We start from the raw sequence: 14,396 nt of genomic DNA, 5'->3' as shown, positions 1-14,396 counted from the left end.
ACAGCATTTTATTGTTTATCTTTTTAACTCTTCACTATTATGTTATTCTTATACATTTTTCTAAGGTCCATATTTGTGTGACCTTTTAATCTATAATATTTTTGCTGCTGTAAACAGCGTGATTTCCCCATTATGAGACAATAAAGGCATGTTCTATTCTATTCTATTCTATTCTATTCTATTCTATTCTATTCTATTCTATTCTATTCTATTCTATTCTGTTCTAAATTTAAATGGAGAAAATAATGTATATAAATCCTCGATCAGTGCCGCCTCCTCCGGGCAGGGGGCGCTGTGCTCAGGCGGTACTGAAGAAGAGGCGCACAGCTGCGTCACTTCCTCTTCCTACTGCGGCCTCAGAGGTAAGGACCTGAACTGTTCGCTCAGAGAGTACAATCTGTCTCTAATCTTCCTCTAAACTGACCCATCGCGTCTTTTAATCAGCTCTATGTTATGTATTGATGATGTACAGATCGGACGAGGCTATATATCTGATCTGAAAGGCGTAGATGGAGGATTTTATGTATATATTTGAGAGGACGCCGGGATAGGTTTCTTTCCGCCATGTTGGCTGCATGTGATGATAGAAACCTAGAAGGAAAGCATTAAAGCTTCCAAGTAGCCGCTTTCTTCTTGTTTAAGGTAGAACTGGGTGTGTGTTTTTTTTTTTTCAGAAACAGTTGCTAATAGCTAACCTGAGCCTGTAGCCGGTGAGCTCCATTAAAGCTGAACATGTTTGTTGTTGCAGGTATCTGAAAATGGTCCGCTACTCTCTAGACCCGGAAAACCCCACCAAATGTAAGTAAAGCTTCCAGCTGGTCCGGGTTCTGGGCCCGGTTCGGTGGCTGTGATGACTCTTAGGACACCTTTGATATAAACTTGAAACCAAATTAAAGTAAAGCCTGAGCTGCTGAGAGAAGGAATCAGCTAATCAGCAGCTGGACCATCATCATCATCATCTCACCTTCTGCTTCTCATTGCAGCATGCAAGGCGAGGGGCTCCAACCTGCGGGTCCACTTCAAGGTAAGACTTTCCTCCAGCTCCTAAGGCCTCTTCCTGCACCTCATGGCTGTACAGTTGGATCATTGCAGATATAGATCTAGAACATCTATATCTGTAATCCAGCCTGTAAGCTTTGATGGTGAAAATGCTTTAAACGTGAGTTTGGCCTCATTAGGCTGCCGTAGGGAAGGAAAGTGCAGTTTTGGAGCGCTCTAGTAGGAGTTAGTGGTTTTTTTAAGTGATGAAAACAAAAACCAAACAAAACAATGAAATTTTAGTTCTGAGTTTGGATTTTCTTTAGAATATTTCTGCTGTAAAGTTGAATCGTTGCCGTTTGGCTTTCCACTAATGATCTGTTAGAGATCGTAAAGCGGGAGCTGAAAGTCGCTTTAGGAACGCTAAATATTTGTCTCCAAATGTTTTTATCGGCTCCTCTTTGAGTGTTTTCACCATTAAGTGTGATCCCTCCTCTGCAGCCAGCAAAACTGGCAGCTCGAGTGTTTATTCCAACACAAAGGAAACGGTAGTTTTTTTGGTGAAGTAAATGTTATGGGTTGGTTCTGTAGTTCTGGGATCCGGTCCGGTAGAGCCATCTGTGAAGGTTCTGCATGTTTTGGGTTTCATTTAATGTCTCATGAATTGGACCCGGCTGATGTTGTGATTTGTTTCTTTCTGACCAGAACACACGTGAGACGGCCCAGGCCATCAAAGGCATGCACATCCGCAAAGCCAACAAGTACCTGAGGGATGTCGTCGTCAAGCACCAGTGCGTCCCCTTCCGCCGCTACAACGGCGGCGTCGGACGCTGTGCGCAGGTAAGCATCAGAACCGCGTCCATTCCAAGGCCCAGAAGCCGCGCTGATGACCATCTTAGGACACCTTTGGATCAATGATGAAACCAAACTGTTAATCTGAGCGGCGCCGGGCTGCGCGCTCTCTGTCCAAACAGAACCGCCGTGTCTCTGACCGCTCTGTCCTTCACAGGCCAAACAGTTCGGCTGGACCCAGGGGCGCTGGCCCAAGAAGAGCGCCGAGTTCCTGCTGCACATGCTGAAGAACGCAGAGAGCAACGCTGAGCTGAAGGTCAGTCCTCAGGACCCGGAATGGTTCTGCCTCTGTATGGGGGGGTTCACAGTAGAACCTCTGATTGTTTGGGTGTCGGATCTCGAGCTTAGAGGACTGGAGGTTCTGATCCAGTAGGAATTTTCAGGAAATGAACTTGATGAGGAAACGCTGCTGAGATCAGGAGGATGCAGCGCAGGAACCACCTGATGCTGCTGGAAGCATCTGAGCCAGCAGAGATTCGGTCCTCAGTCAACAACAATCTAGAGTTTATGACTTGTGGACCGGTTGGTTCTGCAGAGGATCAGTGACCCGCTTTGTGATCGGGTCTGTCAGGTTCTGATGGAAATGGCAACGTTTTAAACTTTTAGATGTTTTATTTAATCCTGGATTGATTAGAAACTGAACAGAAGCTCCTAGAGGAGCCATGGTGATGGGATCACTGGGATGGAAATACCTGCTAGCTAGTGTCTCGACCTGATCCGTCCCAGAAGCACAGATATACATCCAGATGTACAGAAATAATCTAGTTATGGTTCTAAAATTAATATTGTTACTCTCCTTAACTCGCTAAAGAATGCTAATACACATCTTTAAAGAAAACGGTTTTGATGCTTTTTACATTTTCTCCTTTAAACAGCTTCTCTGACGTCATGGGACGTGCTCAGATCAGTCCAGTAAAATCTGATTAAACCGCGTTTATCTGCATTTTAGTTGTTTGTTTCTTTAGATTACGCACTTTATAGCATAATGTTAGCAGGAAAGGAAAACATTAAACTCAAAGACAAGATTTATGTTTAAATCCAGAGCTGATAAAGTTAGCTGGTGGAAGTAGCGTAGCATCCCATTCCCTGTACACATCGGGAAAAGATGCTTTTATCTTCTCAGGAAATACATTAACCTTTAACTGATCGTACTTTGGTACGCTTGCTGTTTCTGGGGAGGGAAAATTTTATTTTGGGTCTTTTTAACAATAAAACTGAAGGCGACCCGGATGTATATCTGGGTGTGCTGATGGTGCATGAGCAGGACGGGTAGCGATGGGCTGTCTGCTCGGTCCAAGGACACTTCCTGCTGGGAATGTCACAATAAAAGCACTTCCTGTTGGGTTTGATATCTGGTTGGAGTCAGAGTTTAGGAAATGTTGTTCAGCTTAGTGAGGAGAACCAAACCTGCAGCTTTTCACCTCCTCCCTGCAGTTTTCCTCTCATTCCTTTATCCCCCCCATGGTGGGACAATAAAGGGTTATTCTATTCATGTCCTTAAACTGGATTATTGCTTCATTGGATCCTTTGGCAGATCGTCTGATGGGTTCGAGGCGTCCTGAACCGCCGGTCTTGTTTTTAATCAGATTCCTCTTTACTGCCTGATGGAGCTAAAAGAAAAAAACTGTTTTTATTTTATCAGTGAACCCAGAGGAGGAAAAGGTGTCGTCTGTTGGTCAATTTTTTTTATAAACTGTTTCCAGAGAGATAATGAGAGCCTTCGTAATCCAGCTGACTGGCAGTGTGCAGTAAGAGGTTGGTTATTCCTAGTTTGATGTGACGCTTCTTCTCCGGTTTGTTTCTCAGGGTTTGGATGTGGACTCTCTGGTCATCGAACACATCCAGGTGAACAAGGCGCCTAAGATGCGGCGGCGTACGTACCGCGCCCACGGCCGCATCAACCCCTACATGAGCTCGCCGTGCCACATCGAGATGATCCTCACTGAGAAGGAGCAGATCGTCCCCAAGCCAGAGGAGGAGGTGGCCCAGAAGAAAAAGGTAAGCTTCTGGACGGGGGCGGTCTGTTGGGATCTACGGTTGCCATGACGACCACTTAGGACACCTTTGGATTCTCCATGAAAACAAACCGTTAACTTCTGAGCAGCCTGTCGGCGAAGCCGGCCGCCGCTGCCGCCACGTCGGACCCCGATAACCCAGACTGACTCTCTGTCCGCAGGTCTCACAGAAGAAGCTGAAGAAGCAGAAGCTGATGGCGCGCGAGTAACTTCTAATAAAGATCTGTATTCTCAGTCCAAACTCTGGTGTTTTTATTTCCCTCCTGGTAGCAGAGCTTCCTGTTTCTATCTGTGAATAAAGACTCGTTGGTCAGGATGCTGCAGGAGCAGCGCTACATCCTGCATCACTGTTTTACTGGACAACTGACAAACATTTGCTCATTCTGTTCGAACCAGGGATCTGAAACTACAAATAAAAAGCCCACCTCATTGAACTGTTTCAAGGGTCTGGAAACCCTCCGTCCGTCTGGACTGAAGGAAAAAACTGATCTGGATGGAATAAAATGAATGATTAAATATCAATCTGATTATTTAGGATTAATAATCAGATGATATTTGGTTTATGAGGCATCTTAAATCGTTCCCACACATTGCCAAACTATTGATGCTCTCACAGAATACTGACACCTGCTGGACATTTAAATAAACTACAGGCAGCTGATTGGACAGAATAAACTCAATTTGACCCAGTACCAGGGGGGATTTAAGAAATATGGGGCCCTAGGCAAGCACAGGCAGGGGGCCCTCTAAGATAGAGAAATGTTAATAGAATGGACATCCATTATCTGTTCTAGGTTGTGTCCCTCTCTTCTTGTCCCTTTTCTTCTTGTTTTCCTCTCTATGTTTTGTACTCAGCTGACTTTTCATGCTGTCTCTAAAGGAATGAAAGATTTTTTCCAAGCACTAAGCTCACTTAGCTGATTGCTCCTTCCTGTGTTTCCAAAAAGGCCAAAGTAAATAACCCAGTCCTTCTTTTCACTGTAGACAAGCCATGATCTGCTTATCTGTTCTCCATTTTTCATTTGGATGAAATAATAGCTGCATGAATCATGACAGCAGACAAGATAGAGGAGAGCAGGAGGCGGGGTTACCAATCTATCTACTCATACCCTAGTACCATTTTACTTAAGTTATTGTAGGTTATGTTCTATTATTTCATATCTACATTAGAATTGAAATTATCTTTAATATTTTTAGATGCAGCCAATAAATAATGTAAATACAAGGTTAACATTTAGGGGAAAATAAGGATGCTAGGTGACTAGGATTTTATATAAAATTTGAAATGAACTTTATATCAGATGGGTTGAGTAACTGAGAGGAAAAGGATGACAATGAGAAAATGAAAATAAAAACGGCTGAAACGTTTCTATTCCTTTTAGGCTCCAACGTTCTGGATCATTTTAATGATAAACTGCAAAAGCTGAGGCATTATTCAGCAGATGCATCATGTTGACAGGAATTTAAAGCCAGGTTAGTGATTCAGAATCACCTGTGGATCGGTCACATGACCCTCACTATCTGATAGCAACATGTTCCCATAGGAAGACTTTAAATCAAACCAGGTGAAACTCTCTGATCTCTATTTATTCCCTGAACAAAGTGAAGCCACCGTCCGCCATGTTGGTACTCCCTACTCCCTGTGCAGCAGAGCCCAGCAGTTATCTGGCTGTGGGAAGACGTTCCACTGGTCGTTCCACAGTGTCAGTGTGTCACAGAGACTGTATGAACAGCAGGCTTAGATGCAAACGATCAGATTCTGGTTTAACTAAAAGCAAAAAGCTAAATATGATGTTTCCTGTTATTTTACCAGGTGATGTGATTTTACAAGGTTACAAACTGAACCTCTGTGGAGTTATTGGTTCATTAATTTAGTTTTATTGTAAATGTGTTCGATTTGAAGGCTAATGCACAGACAGAGCGTGCATGGCATCATTCATGCACAATCTGCAAACTGGAAAATACTAAAGCATTAAAACAGACATGGACTCCATTCAGTCTTTATGTTAACTATTAAAATTATAATATGTAATTCCCATAACAATGTAATAAATCCATGTATGTTACATGAAAACCAATTGAGCTCTTTTGGCTCATCTGTATCATTCTGCTCCATTAACACATTAATGTTATTGTGATGGATTTTATAATATGTTATATTACATGATTTATAGACTTCATTGACTTCATAATGACTATTCAATGTGATGTTCCTATTTTTTTTTATTCTAAGTCAAAGTTAATTTACTAATGCTGTGAAACAGCCAGTCTGTGTCAAAGTGATACATTTATCTTTATTTTAAGTCTCCCTGAAAATGAGAACATCGTCGTTTGATGCTGTAGCACTGGCTGTATACATTGAAACTAGTCTAACTAGGGAGTACCAATATGGCGGCCTATGGCTTCACTTCCACCCCTACTACCAACGATCATTAATCCAGGGAATAAATAGCGATGAGCAGGTGAACCTTCTCAATTTGAGGAGTTCTGATTCAGATTCACAGATGAAAATGTTTACATGTATATAATTTTTACAATCTTGGTGTAATTTCTGCTCTAAGGTCGCTCTTTCAGCTAAGGGAATGTTTTAGAGCTTTATACTCCAGGTAATGATTAATAAATTTCTGAATTATTTTAATATTTCAATAATTAATCGTTTTATCGCTACTGTAAATTCTGCCCTGGCTGCTGTTACTGCTGCTGTCCACGCGGGGGCGCCAGTGGATCAGAGAAAATCCACCTGCACCTTAGATAGTAAACAGGAACTGTTCCATCCTCAGTGCTGAACTGCTTTCAGCTGCGTTTTAGGAACAGATCAACCGGTCTCCATAGAAACCAGCTTTATATCTTCATGTAAAGTTTGGAACTGAGTTTAAAGTGAATTAATCTGGGGGTCAGGTTCTGCTGCATCCTGGGAACAGACCTGGAAATGGAGTCTGATGCTTCATGTCTTCATCCAGAGCAGGAGGCCTCAGCAGCTCCTGCTTCTTGGTTTGGTTTCCTCCTTTTCTGGGATTTTTAAGCTGCATGGAGTTTCTGCTGCTCCACCAGCAGCAGGTGGAGGTTTCCTGATCCCAGCCTCTGATCAAGGACGAGGATTCTTCTCCAGGCCTCCAAAGGCTGGAAGGATTTAAAGGTCTGATGGTTGCATTTAAAGGCCAAATAACATCCTGTTTTTCTTTTTTTCATTTAAAACTTGAAAAAGGAGCATTTAATCAGAATCAGAAATACTTTAATACTCCCAGGGGGAAATTACTTTTGTTTCACTTTTAACTTTTAACAGGATAAATGATTCTCATTAATAAAAAAAAGTTTAATCGATTAACTAATCTGATGTTTAATTTTAAGAAACGAAACAGTTTGAACTCCATCAGTGAAATATTTAAGAATAAAAAAAAGAAATGAAAAAAAAAAAAAACGCATTAAACGCCTATTAAACTGAAATTACAGCTTAATTATAAAATGGGTCTAATTTTTGGGTTGTCAGATTTTTTTCTCTCTTCCAAAATGTCAGAATCCATGCAGCCTGACTTCCGGTCAGGTAGGAGCTCCAGTTTAGTTCCTCCGATCCAAACTGCTACCGAGGTGTTTAGGGTTAAATAAAATGGATTAGATGAGCGGGAATCTGACTGCTGGGTCAGATTAGGATTAACAGATTAGATCTTTTCTACCAAACCAGGTTTGATTTAGACTGAATTGTTTGTTTTAATTAAATCATTTCCCTGGTTGTTGTTATTATGGTCTGTCCGCGGGGATGGGTCACCATGGCAGCGCCTCTGCTCCACCAGCCTTTAATCCGGATGCTCTGATTGGATTGTCTGAGGTGGCACGTGCTGATTTCATAATCTGAACTGAAACATTTATTCGTTGCATTTTTCTTTTTATTCACAAACTTTATTTATTTATTTTTTCAATTAGTAAATAATGAATTAAAAAAATTGTTAGACGCAGCATCCCTCTGACAGAAGCCCTCCCAGTTCGCTCTTTATTTCTGGTTGATGGAACAGCTGGTCGGGAATGGCATCAGAACAGAAACTTAACGGAAGCCTGAGGGGGACAAATAAAGGCCCACCGCGTCAGAGGAGGCAGGAAATAAATAAATTAAATAATAATATGTATATCTCAAACTGGAAAATATAAGGAAGCTATTTATTTATTTTTAGATAATTATTTTAATGTCTCTCAGAGTGAAAATTCAGGTTAAATACCACAGGGAGGACAGCTTTAAAATACCGCGCAGTGTTTAAAGAAAGTTTTATTTATGTTTGTTTTACTTTTTGTTCCATAACGAATTAAAATATTAACAGTAAATCTTAATTTATGTAGATTTTCTATTTTTAGTTCACATTAAGTTTATTAGGTCAGCTGGTTTCCCTTAGAGACAAATAGTTTATTATAGAAATAGACTGAATAGATTCCAGTTTCCAGCTTCAGTTTTATTTTCAGTCACAGTGTCATCATCATCATCATCATCATCATCATCATCATGTCCCGCGGTTCTCGGTCCCTCTTTGATGTAAATGCGTTCAGCCGCTGAGCCAATCAGGAGGCTCCGTGACTCAGGCCGGACTGCGTCATGTCCGGGTCACCCAATCCAAACACAGCCCCCCCACCCCCCCCTTCGGCTCTGAAAGTTTGTGTCGCAGCTGATGGAGATGCTGAGCGGAGGATCACTTTTCATGGTTTCCTCTGAACCCTCCGGACGGATCAGAGCGGCTCCGCGCGCCGCGCCGGACCTGCCCAGGGCCCCCCCACACTCCCCCCGCTAGGATCGGAACTTTCCCCCCTCTTTGCTGGACCGTTCTGGGACTGGGAGCGAGTCAGGCGCAGTGGGATGGGTGTTGCACCAAGAGAGGAGCCGCTTTAGTTTCAGCCTGGATTGTGGAGAGCAGCCGCCCGCAGAGCCCGCAGCGCCCGCAGAGCCCGCAGCGCCCGCAGAGCCCGCAGAGCGCCCCATCCTCCGGGTCTCCCCCCGTAGCGGTAATGTTAGCGGTGGGTCAGATGGACGGGTCCCGACAGAGCGCCTTCCTCCTCAGCACCCCGCCTCTGGCAGCTCTGCACAGCATGACCGAGATGAAGACCCCCCTGTACCCGGCCTACCCCCTCTCCTCCACCTGCCCCAACTCCTCCACCTCTCCTGCCACCATCTCTCCCAACCCCGGCGGCATGGCCGCGTCTTCCCCCGGGATCAAGACCTCCTCCGGGCTGTCTTCGGGCCTGGGCTCCCCGCAGCAGTGCTCCTCCGCCACCCCGCACGGGATTAACGACATCCTGAACCGGCCCGCCGCCTCCGCTGCCGGGGCCACGGCGGTGGTAGCGGCCGCCGTGGCCTCCTCTTCAGCGGGGATCCTGTCCGGCCTGCCCCGGTTCGGCAGCCTCAGCCCGCCGCCGCCTCCCGGGCTTTACTTCAGCCCCGGCGCCGCGGCTGTGGCCGTGGGCAGGTACCCGAAACCTCTGGCGGAGCTCCCGGGGAGGACGCCGATCTTCTGGCCGGGAGTGATGCAGGGAGCGCACTGGAGGGACGCCCGGTTCGCCTGTTCGCCCCGTGAGTCTTTCTGCTGCTAAAACACTTTGATTACAAAAAACAGGACAGACATTTGATCTTTAAAATAATAAAAACTTTACAGATAAACAGCTTTTTTCCTTTGACAAAAACAATGCTATAATAATAATTTTATTTAACATTACTGTGATTAAAAGGACAAGATAAAGAAAATCATGTAAATATTTTTTTCTATAGATATTTATACAAAACAGCTTTTCTTTCCTTTATTTATACTGTGAGACAAGAAAAGTGATGTCATTTACTTTTTTATTTAGAACGAAAATAAGGTGAAGGAAATATATATAAACAACTTTTCTTTAGAAAGAAAATAAAGTAAGTAAATAAATAAATAAGTAAATAAAAATAAAGACTTTTTTATTTAGAATAAAAAAAGGTGAGGGAAAATAATCTTTCAGATATATATATATATATATATATATATATATATATATATATATATATATATATATATATATATATTTATATAAATATATATTTATAAATATATATATATATAAATATATATACTAAACTAAATAAAATAAAGTGAGTAAATAAAAAAACTGTATAGACTTTTTTATTTACTCAATTTATTTTAGTTCTAAAGAAAAAAATACATTACATAAATTTTTGTCTCACTGTATAAATGAAGGACATGAAAACCGTATGGGCTAAAATATATATATATATATATATATATATATATATATATATATATATATATATATATATATATATATATATATATATATATATATATATATATATATTTATATATATATATATATATATATATATATATATTTATATATATATATATATATATATATATATATATATATGATAAAAGTGTAGGAATACTCATAGTTTATAGTACATATTTAGATCGATAGGTAGATGTAGATATATCTATATAATAATAATTAGTAGCATATTATTCTGTGGTAATAATGTGGTGAATGTGGTGAATGTGTTGCAGATCAGAACTCGGTTCTGTTGGACAAAGATGGGAAAAGGAAGCACACTCGGCCCACTTTCTCCGGACAGCAGATCTTTGCGCTGGAAAAGACTTTTGAACAAACCAAATATCTGGCCGGACCGGAGAGAGCGCGGCTGGCCTACTCTCTGGGGATGACCGAGAGCCAGGTGAAGGTCAGTCCCTGCAGCCAACACAAACATGCCTGCATCCGATCACCCATTTAAAATGGCTAGATTTTATTTTAGGATGGATTGTTTTACTTTAAAAACTGAATAGATGACATTTTTATAAATATATTTCGTTAAATAGTTGATCCAATCAGTGAAGAGATGGGCCCTCATAACCGTGAGCGTGATTGTGTCCAGGTGTGGTTCCAGAACCGGAGGACCAAGTGGAGGAAGAAGCACGCGGCGGAGATGGCCTCAGCCAAGAAGAAGCAGGACTCAGAGACCGAGAGGCTCAAAGGCACTTCGGACAACGAGGAGGAGGACGAGGACTACAACAAACCTCTGGACCCGAACTCTGACGACGAGAAGATCACACAGCTGCTGAAGAAACACAAGCCGGCCTCCGCGCTGCTCATGCACACGTCTGAAAACGACAGCTCTTAATCCGGACTCAGGCCTAATCCCGCGGAGGGAATCAGGACCTCATGGATTGGGTTCACTTTGGAGCGAAGCTGCTTGTTTTCCTGGAGGCGGAGGGAGGACTGGCCTTTCCACCGAGGAGACTTTAGCTGTAAATACAGTCTGATCCATAGAAAAGGATTCATTTATCTGTAGTTTCTTTATTTCATTTGATTTTCGGCTTGTTTTGTACAGAGATGCTGCTCCCAGACCAGCCCTTTTATTTCCATCTGTTTCCGCCTGTCCCTGAACGCCTCATGAGCTGTCCGATAAATGACACATCCCTGTGGGAGCGGCCCGCCGCGGCTTCATGTAAAGCACTTTTATTTAATAAAAACACTTTTAATCCAAACCAACGTTGGACCAATCGGAACAATCGGAACCAGCCTGTTATTTATTAAAGTCTCGCGAGAGAAGAAACTTTTCTTCCGCTCATTTTAAATGGTTCTTTATTCTAGAGGAGGATGTGGTTTGATTGGAGCTGCAGCTTCCGAACCTGTCAGGAGAAAAATATCAGGAAAACTTTTCACTTTCTGCTTCATGCTTTTTTTTTATTTTAACAATTCAGATAAAAATGATCAACTCTTGATCCCATTTATGGAAAATATTCTGATGCTTTTTAATGCATAAAATATAATTCGGCCGCTTTTCCTCTGATCTCCAACAAATCAACATTTTATGAACCGAAATAAAAGCCAAATGTCTCAAAGTAATAATAATAAAAAGTTTTGATGTTTCAAATAGTTTTAGATTGAAGGCAGAAAAAAATTATTTATTCCAACAAGTAGCCTAATTAAAAAACGATAAGAAATAATAAATATATTAAAATGAAACAACTTTAAATACAAATTTGATTTCAGCTGAGGAAGGAGAGCAAAGATGATCAGATACGCATGTTACATGTCTGAAATTACATGTTACATGTAACATGTAACATGCCTGTTCGGCCTCGAAGCTTCATTTTTTTTCGCGCTCCTCTATTTTCACCGTTTTTTCTCTAAATGTTGATTTTGTTTCTCTGAAAAGCAAATATTTATTTTTGGCTCAAACTGGATCTTAAATGACTGATCGCTTAAATATTGATATAATTATTATTATTGATTATTATTATTATTATTCATGAAGTAAAATCCATTAAAATTGAGACGCTTTAAAGAAAAAAAAAACCTTTTTGATCCATAAATGTGTCTCTTATCAGACACATTTATTCTAATTATTATTAAACAGATCTTCATTTAAGTTCATAATAAAAACATTTAATAATAATTTTTATGTAGAATAATAAGACTTAGATAATTTTTATTTTCATTTTGTATGAACAGAGTTTATAAAAAGACATTTCCATTTTCTTAAAGCGCAGCAGTGATAAAATGTAAACAGTGTGGGAGCAAAATATTAATTATAATATAAACAATAATAATGATATCATTACAGGAATAATAATAATAATAATAATAGTTCTGCCTCCTCATTGGTCAGTCTGACCTTCCTCCTGCCTCTCCATCCTCTTCCTCTCCCTGAAGCGGTTCTGACCCGGTCCACTCTCAGTCCAGAGGTTCGGAGCTCCGCCTGACCCGCCAGAAAACAACCTGCTTCCGCCCTGTTCTCTGGACCTGAGTTCTGCTGCAGACTGAACCGGGTCAGAACCAGTGAACCGGGTCAGAACCAGCACATTTCTACCGAACCGGGATCTGAGCCGCTGGACTTCCCGCCCCCTCAGTGGTTCGGTTCCAGCGCAGGGGCCCTCTGGGGGTGCATGGGGCCCTCTGGGGCCCTCCTGCTGCCGAGGTTCACCGGCTGGTACCGTTCAGAAAAAGAGCCAGAAAGCGGTTCTTTGGTCCAAACGGTTCTTATTTCCCGCTCCGCTGGTTTTAAAGTCTGATCTGAGGAGTTCGGATTGGACCTGATTGGTTCCGGAAGATTCCATCATTTCATTCTGAAATAAAACAGTTTGATTCTTATTTTATATGAAATTAGGAAGATTTTTGTTGCATGTTTTAAAAATATTTACACAGAAAAAGATTTTCAGAAAAAAAATTAAGTAGATAATTAGTAATTTCATTCAAAGGAATTTAACCTTTTTTAATTGAACCTATTATAATAATAATATTAATTATTATTATTATTAAAACCTCCTGATCTTCATCCTGGAAGGATTCTTCATCCAGTAGCCAAGCATCATCTTCCTCTTTATGCATCATAATTATCATTATCAATGATTTAAATTTTTTTTTAATAAAAAAAAAAAAACAAAACAAAAGAGCAAACAAAAAAATAAATAATCAGATTTCGTAGTTTTTACTGAAAAAAAGAAAATGTAATGAAATAATTTGAACCTTTTTAAAAAGTGATGCTGCAGCTGCAGAGCGGCTGAGCATCTGGTTGGTCCAATCAGATGTTCTGGTTTGAAAGTTGGAAGAAATCTAAGGAAACATCCAACTTCTAACATCCCAACATCTATGTTGATGAAGATGATGATGGAGGCTTCATCCCTCATCTGGTTCCACAGTCAGGATTAACTACCTTATTAACTACTGATGCCGGTGTCCTTTCAGCTGCCCAGGGGTCACCATAGCAACCCCCGGTAACCCATGGCGACTGTCCGCTTGATTAATCACTGATAAAAGTGTGAATTTATTTAGATTCATTGAACGCATCATGGTTCTGGAGGTTTGGGTCCAACAGGGAGGCTCCTCAGCAGACCCATCAGGGGCCTTCGCTGGCTGGTGGGGCCCCGGCTCCGTGTCGTAGACTGGATGATGGATCATCATCAAGCCAACCTGAAGCACAGCTGATGAGCTTCAGCTCAGCCTGTTGCTGCAGGAGGTTCGATGTCCACATGTGGGATTTAATCAGAGCAGGCTGGAGCTCTGCAGGTCATAAGGAGACGGTCATCCTTCCAGGCTGAACGCTTCCAGACTGACTGGTCCCAGAAAACTGGAGCATCTGGGCCCTGGAGGACTGGAACCCAGTAAAGAAGCAGTTTTACCATAAAAACAATGAACTGGTTTTAGGAGGAGGTAGAGAAGCAGATTTAGATGAATGAAGGAAAGAGGAGCTCAGATCGACCATTTCAACAACATTTCTCTGCATCTGAAACGTTGGAGCGTCAATAAAAAATAGGATCCATCAGGGGGGCGTGCGGTCTGGGCAAGGAGAGACCTGGTGAGGGAAGAGGTGACCCAGAGGCCCCTGCTGGGGCCCATCTCCAGCAGCATTTTAGTTCAAACTTTCTCCTCCTTTCTGCTGATTTCTAAATGATCTTGATCATGTTAACCAACGACTATCCACTCTGATAAACGGCAGCTGGAAGCTGGCCGCTGCTCCTCATCAGCTGAGAGGAGAAGACCGACCCAGGGAGGAGCCCAGCTCCAGGAGAAAAGCTGTGGTTCAGGTTGGCT

The 14,396-nt window shown here is 41.8% G+C and overlaps 2 protein-coding genes and 3 non-coding genes across 5 annotated transcripts; all 5 read left to right on the top strand.

Moving 5' to 3' along the window:
- The first annotated feature begins 293 nt into the window (after positions 1-293).
- rpl17 (ribosomal protein L17) lies at positions 294-4,086 on the top strand. Its single transcript, XM_038292863.1, has 7 exons — positions 294-362; positions 749-798; positions 984-1,024; positions 1,684-1,818; positions 1,988-2,086; positions 3,637-3,828; positions 4,007-4,086. Exons 2-7 carry the CDS (start codon positions 759-761, stop codon positions 4,052-4,054), a joined length of 555 nt encoding a protein of 184 aa, XP_038148791.1. The 5' UTR covers positions 294-362; positions 749-758; the 3' UTR covers positions 4,055-4,086.
- LOC119788502 lies at positions 843-911 on the top strand. Its single transcript, XR_005281483.1, has one exon. It is a non-coding gene; the product is annotated as a small nucleolar RNA SNORD58 (small nucleolar RNA).
- On the top strand, positions 1,857-1,923 carry LOC119788500. Its single transcript, XR_005281481.1, has one exon. It is a non-coding gene; the product is annotated as a small nucleolar RNA SNORD58 (small nucleolar RNA).
- Positions 3,868-3,935, top strand: LOC119788501. Its single transcript, XR_005281482.1, has one exon. It is a non-coding gene; the product is annotated as a small nucleolar RNA SNORD58 (small nucleolar RNA).
- A 4,398-nt stretch (positions 4,087-8,484) lies between the features above and the next one.
- nkx6.1 (NK6 homeobox 1) lies at positions 8,485-11,371 on the top strand. Its single transcript, XM_038292811.1, has 3 exons — positions 8,485-9,390; positions 10,370-10,542; positions 10,735-11,371. The coding sequence occupies exons 1-3, from the start codon at positions 8,829-8,831 to the stop codon at positions 10,978-10,980; spliced, it is 981 nt and encodes a 326-aa protein (XP_038148739.1). The 5' UTR covers positions 8,485-8,828; the 3' UTR covers positions 10,981-11,371.
- The last annotated feature ends 3,025 nt before the right edge of the window (positions 11,372-14,396 follow it).

Source organism: Cyprinodon tularosa, unplaced genomic scaffold, assembly GCF_016077235.1.
Source record: "Cyprinodon tularosa strain WSP-4 unplaced genomic scaffold, ASM1607723v1 ctg318, whole genome shotgun sequence".
NCBI classification, from domain to species: domain Eukaryota; kingdom Metazoa; phylum Chordata; class Actinopteri; order Cyprinodontiformes; family Cyprinodontidae; genus Cyprinodon; species Cyprinodon tularosa.
The sequence above is the reverse complement of the archived record's forward strand: the minus strand, read 5'-3'. Positions and strand labels throughout refer to the sequence as shown.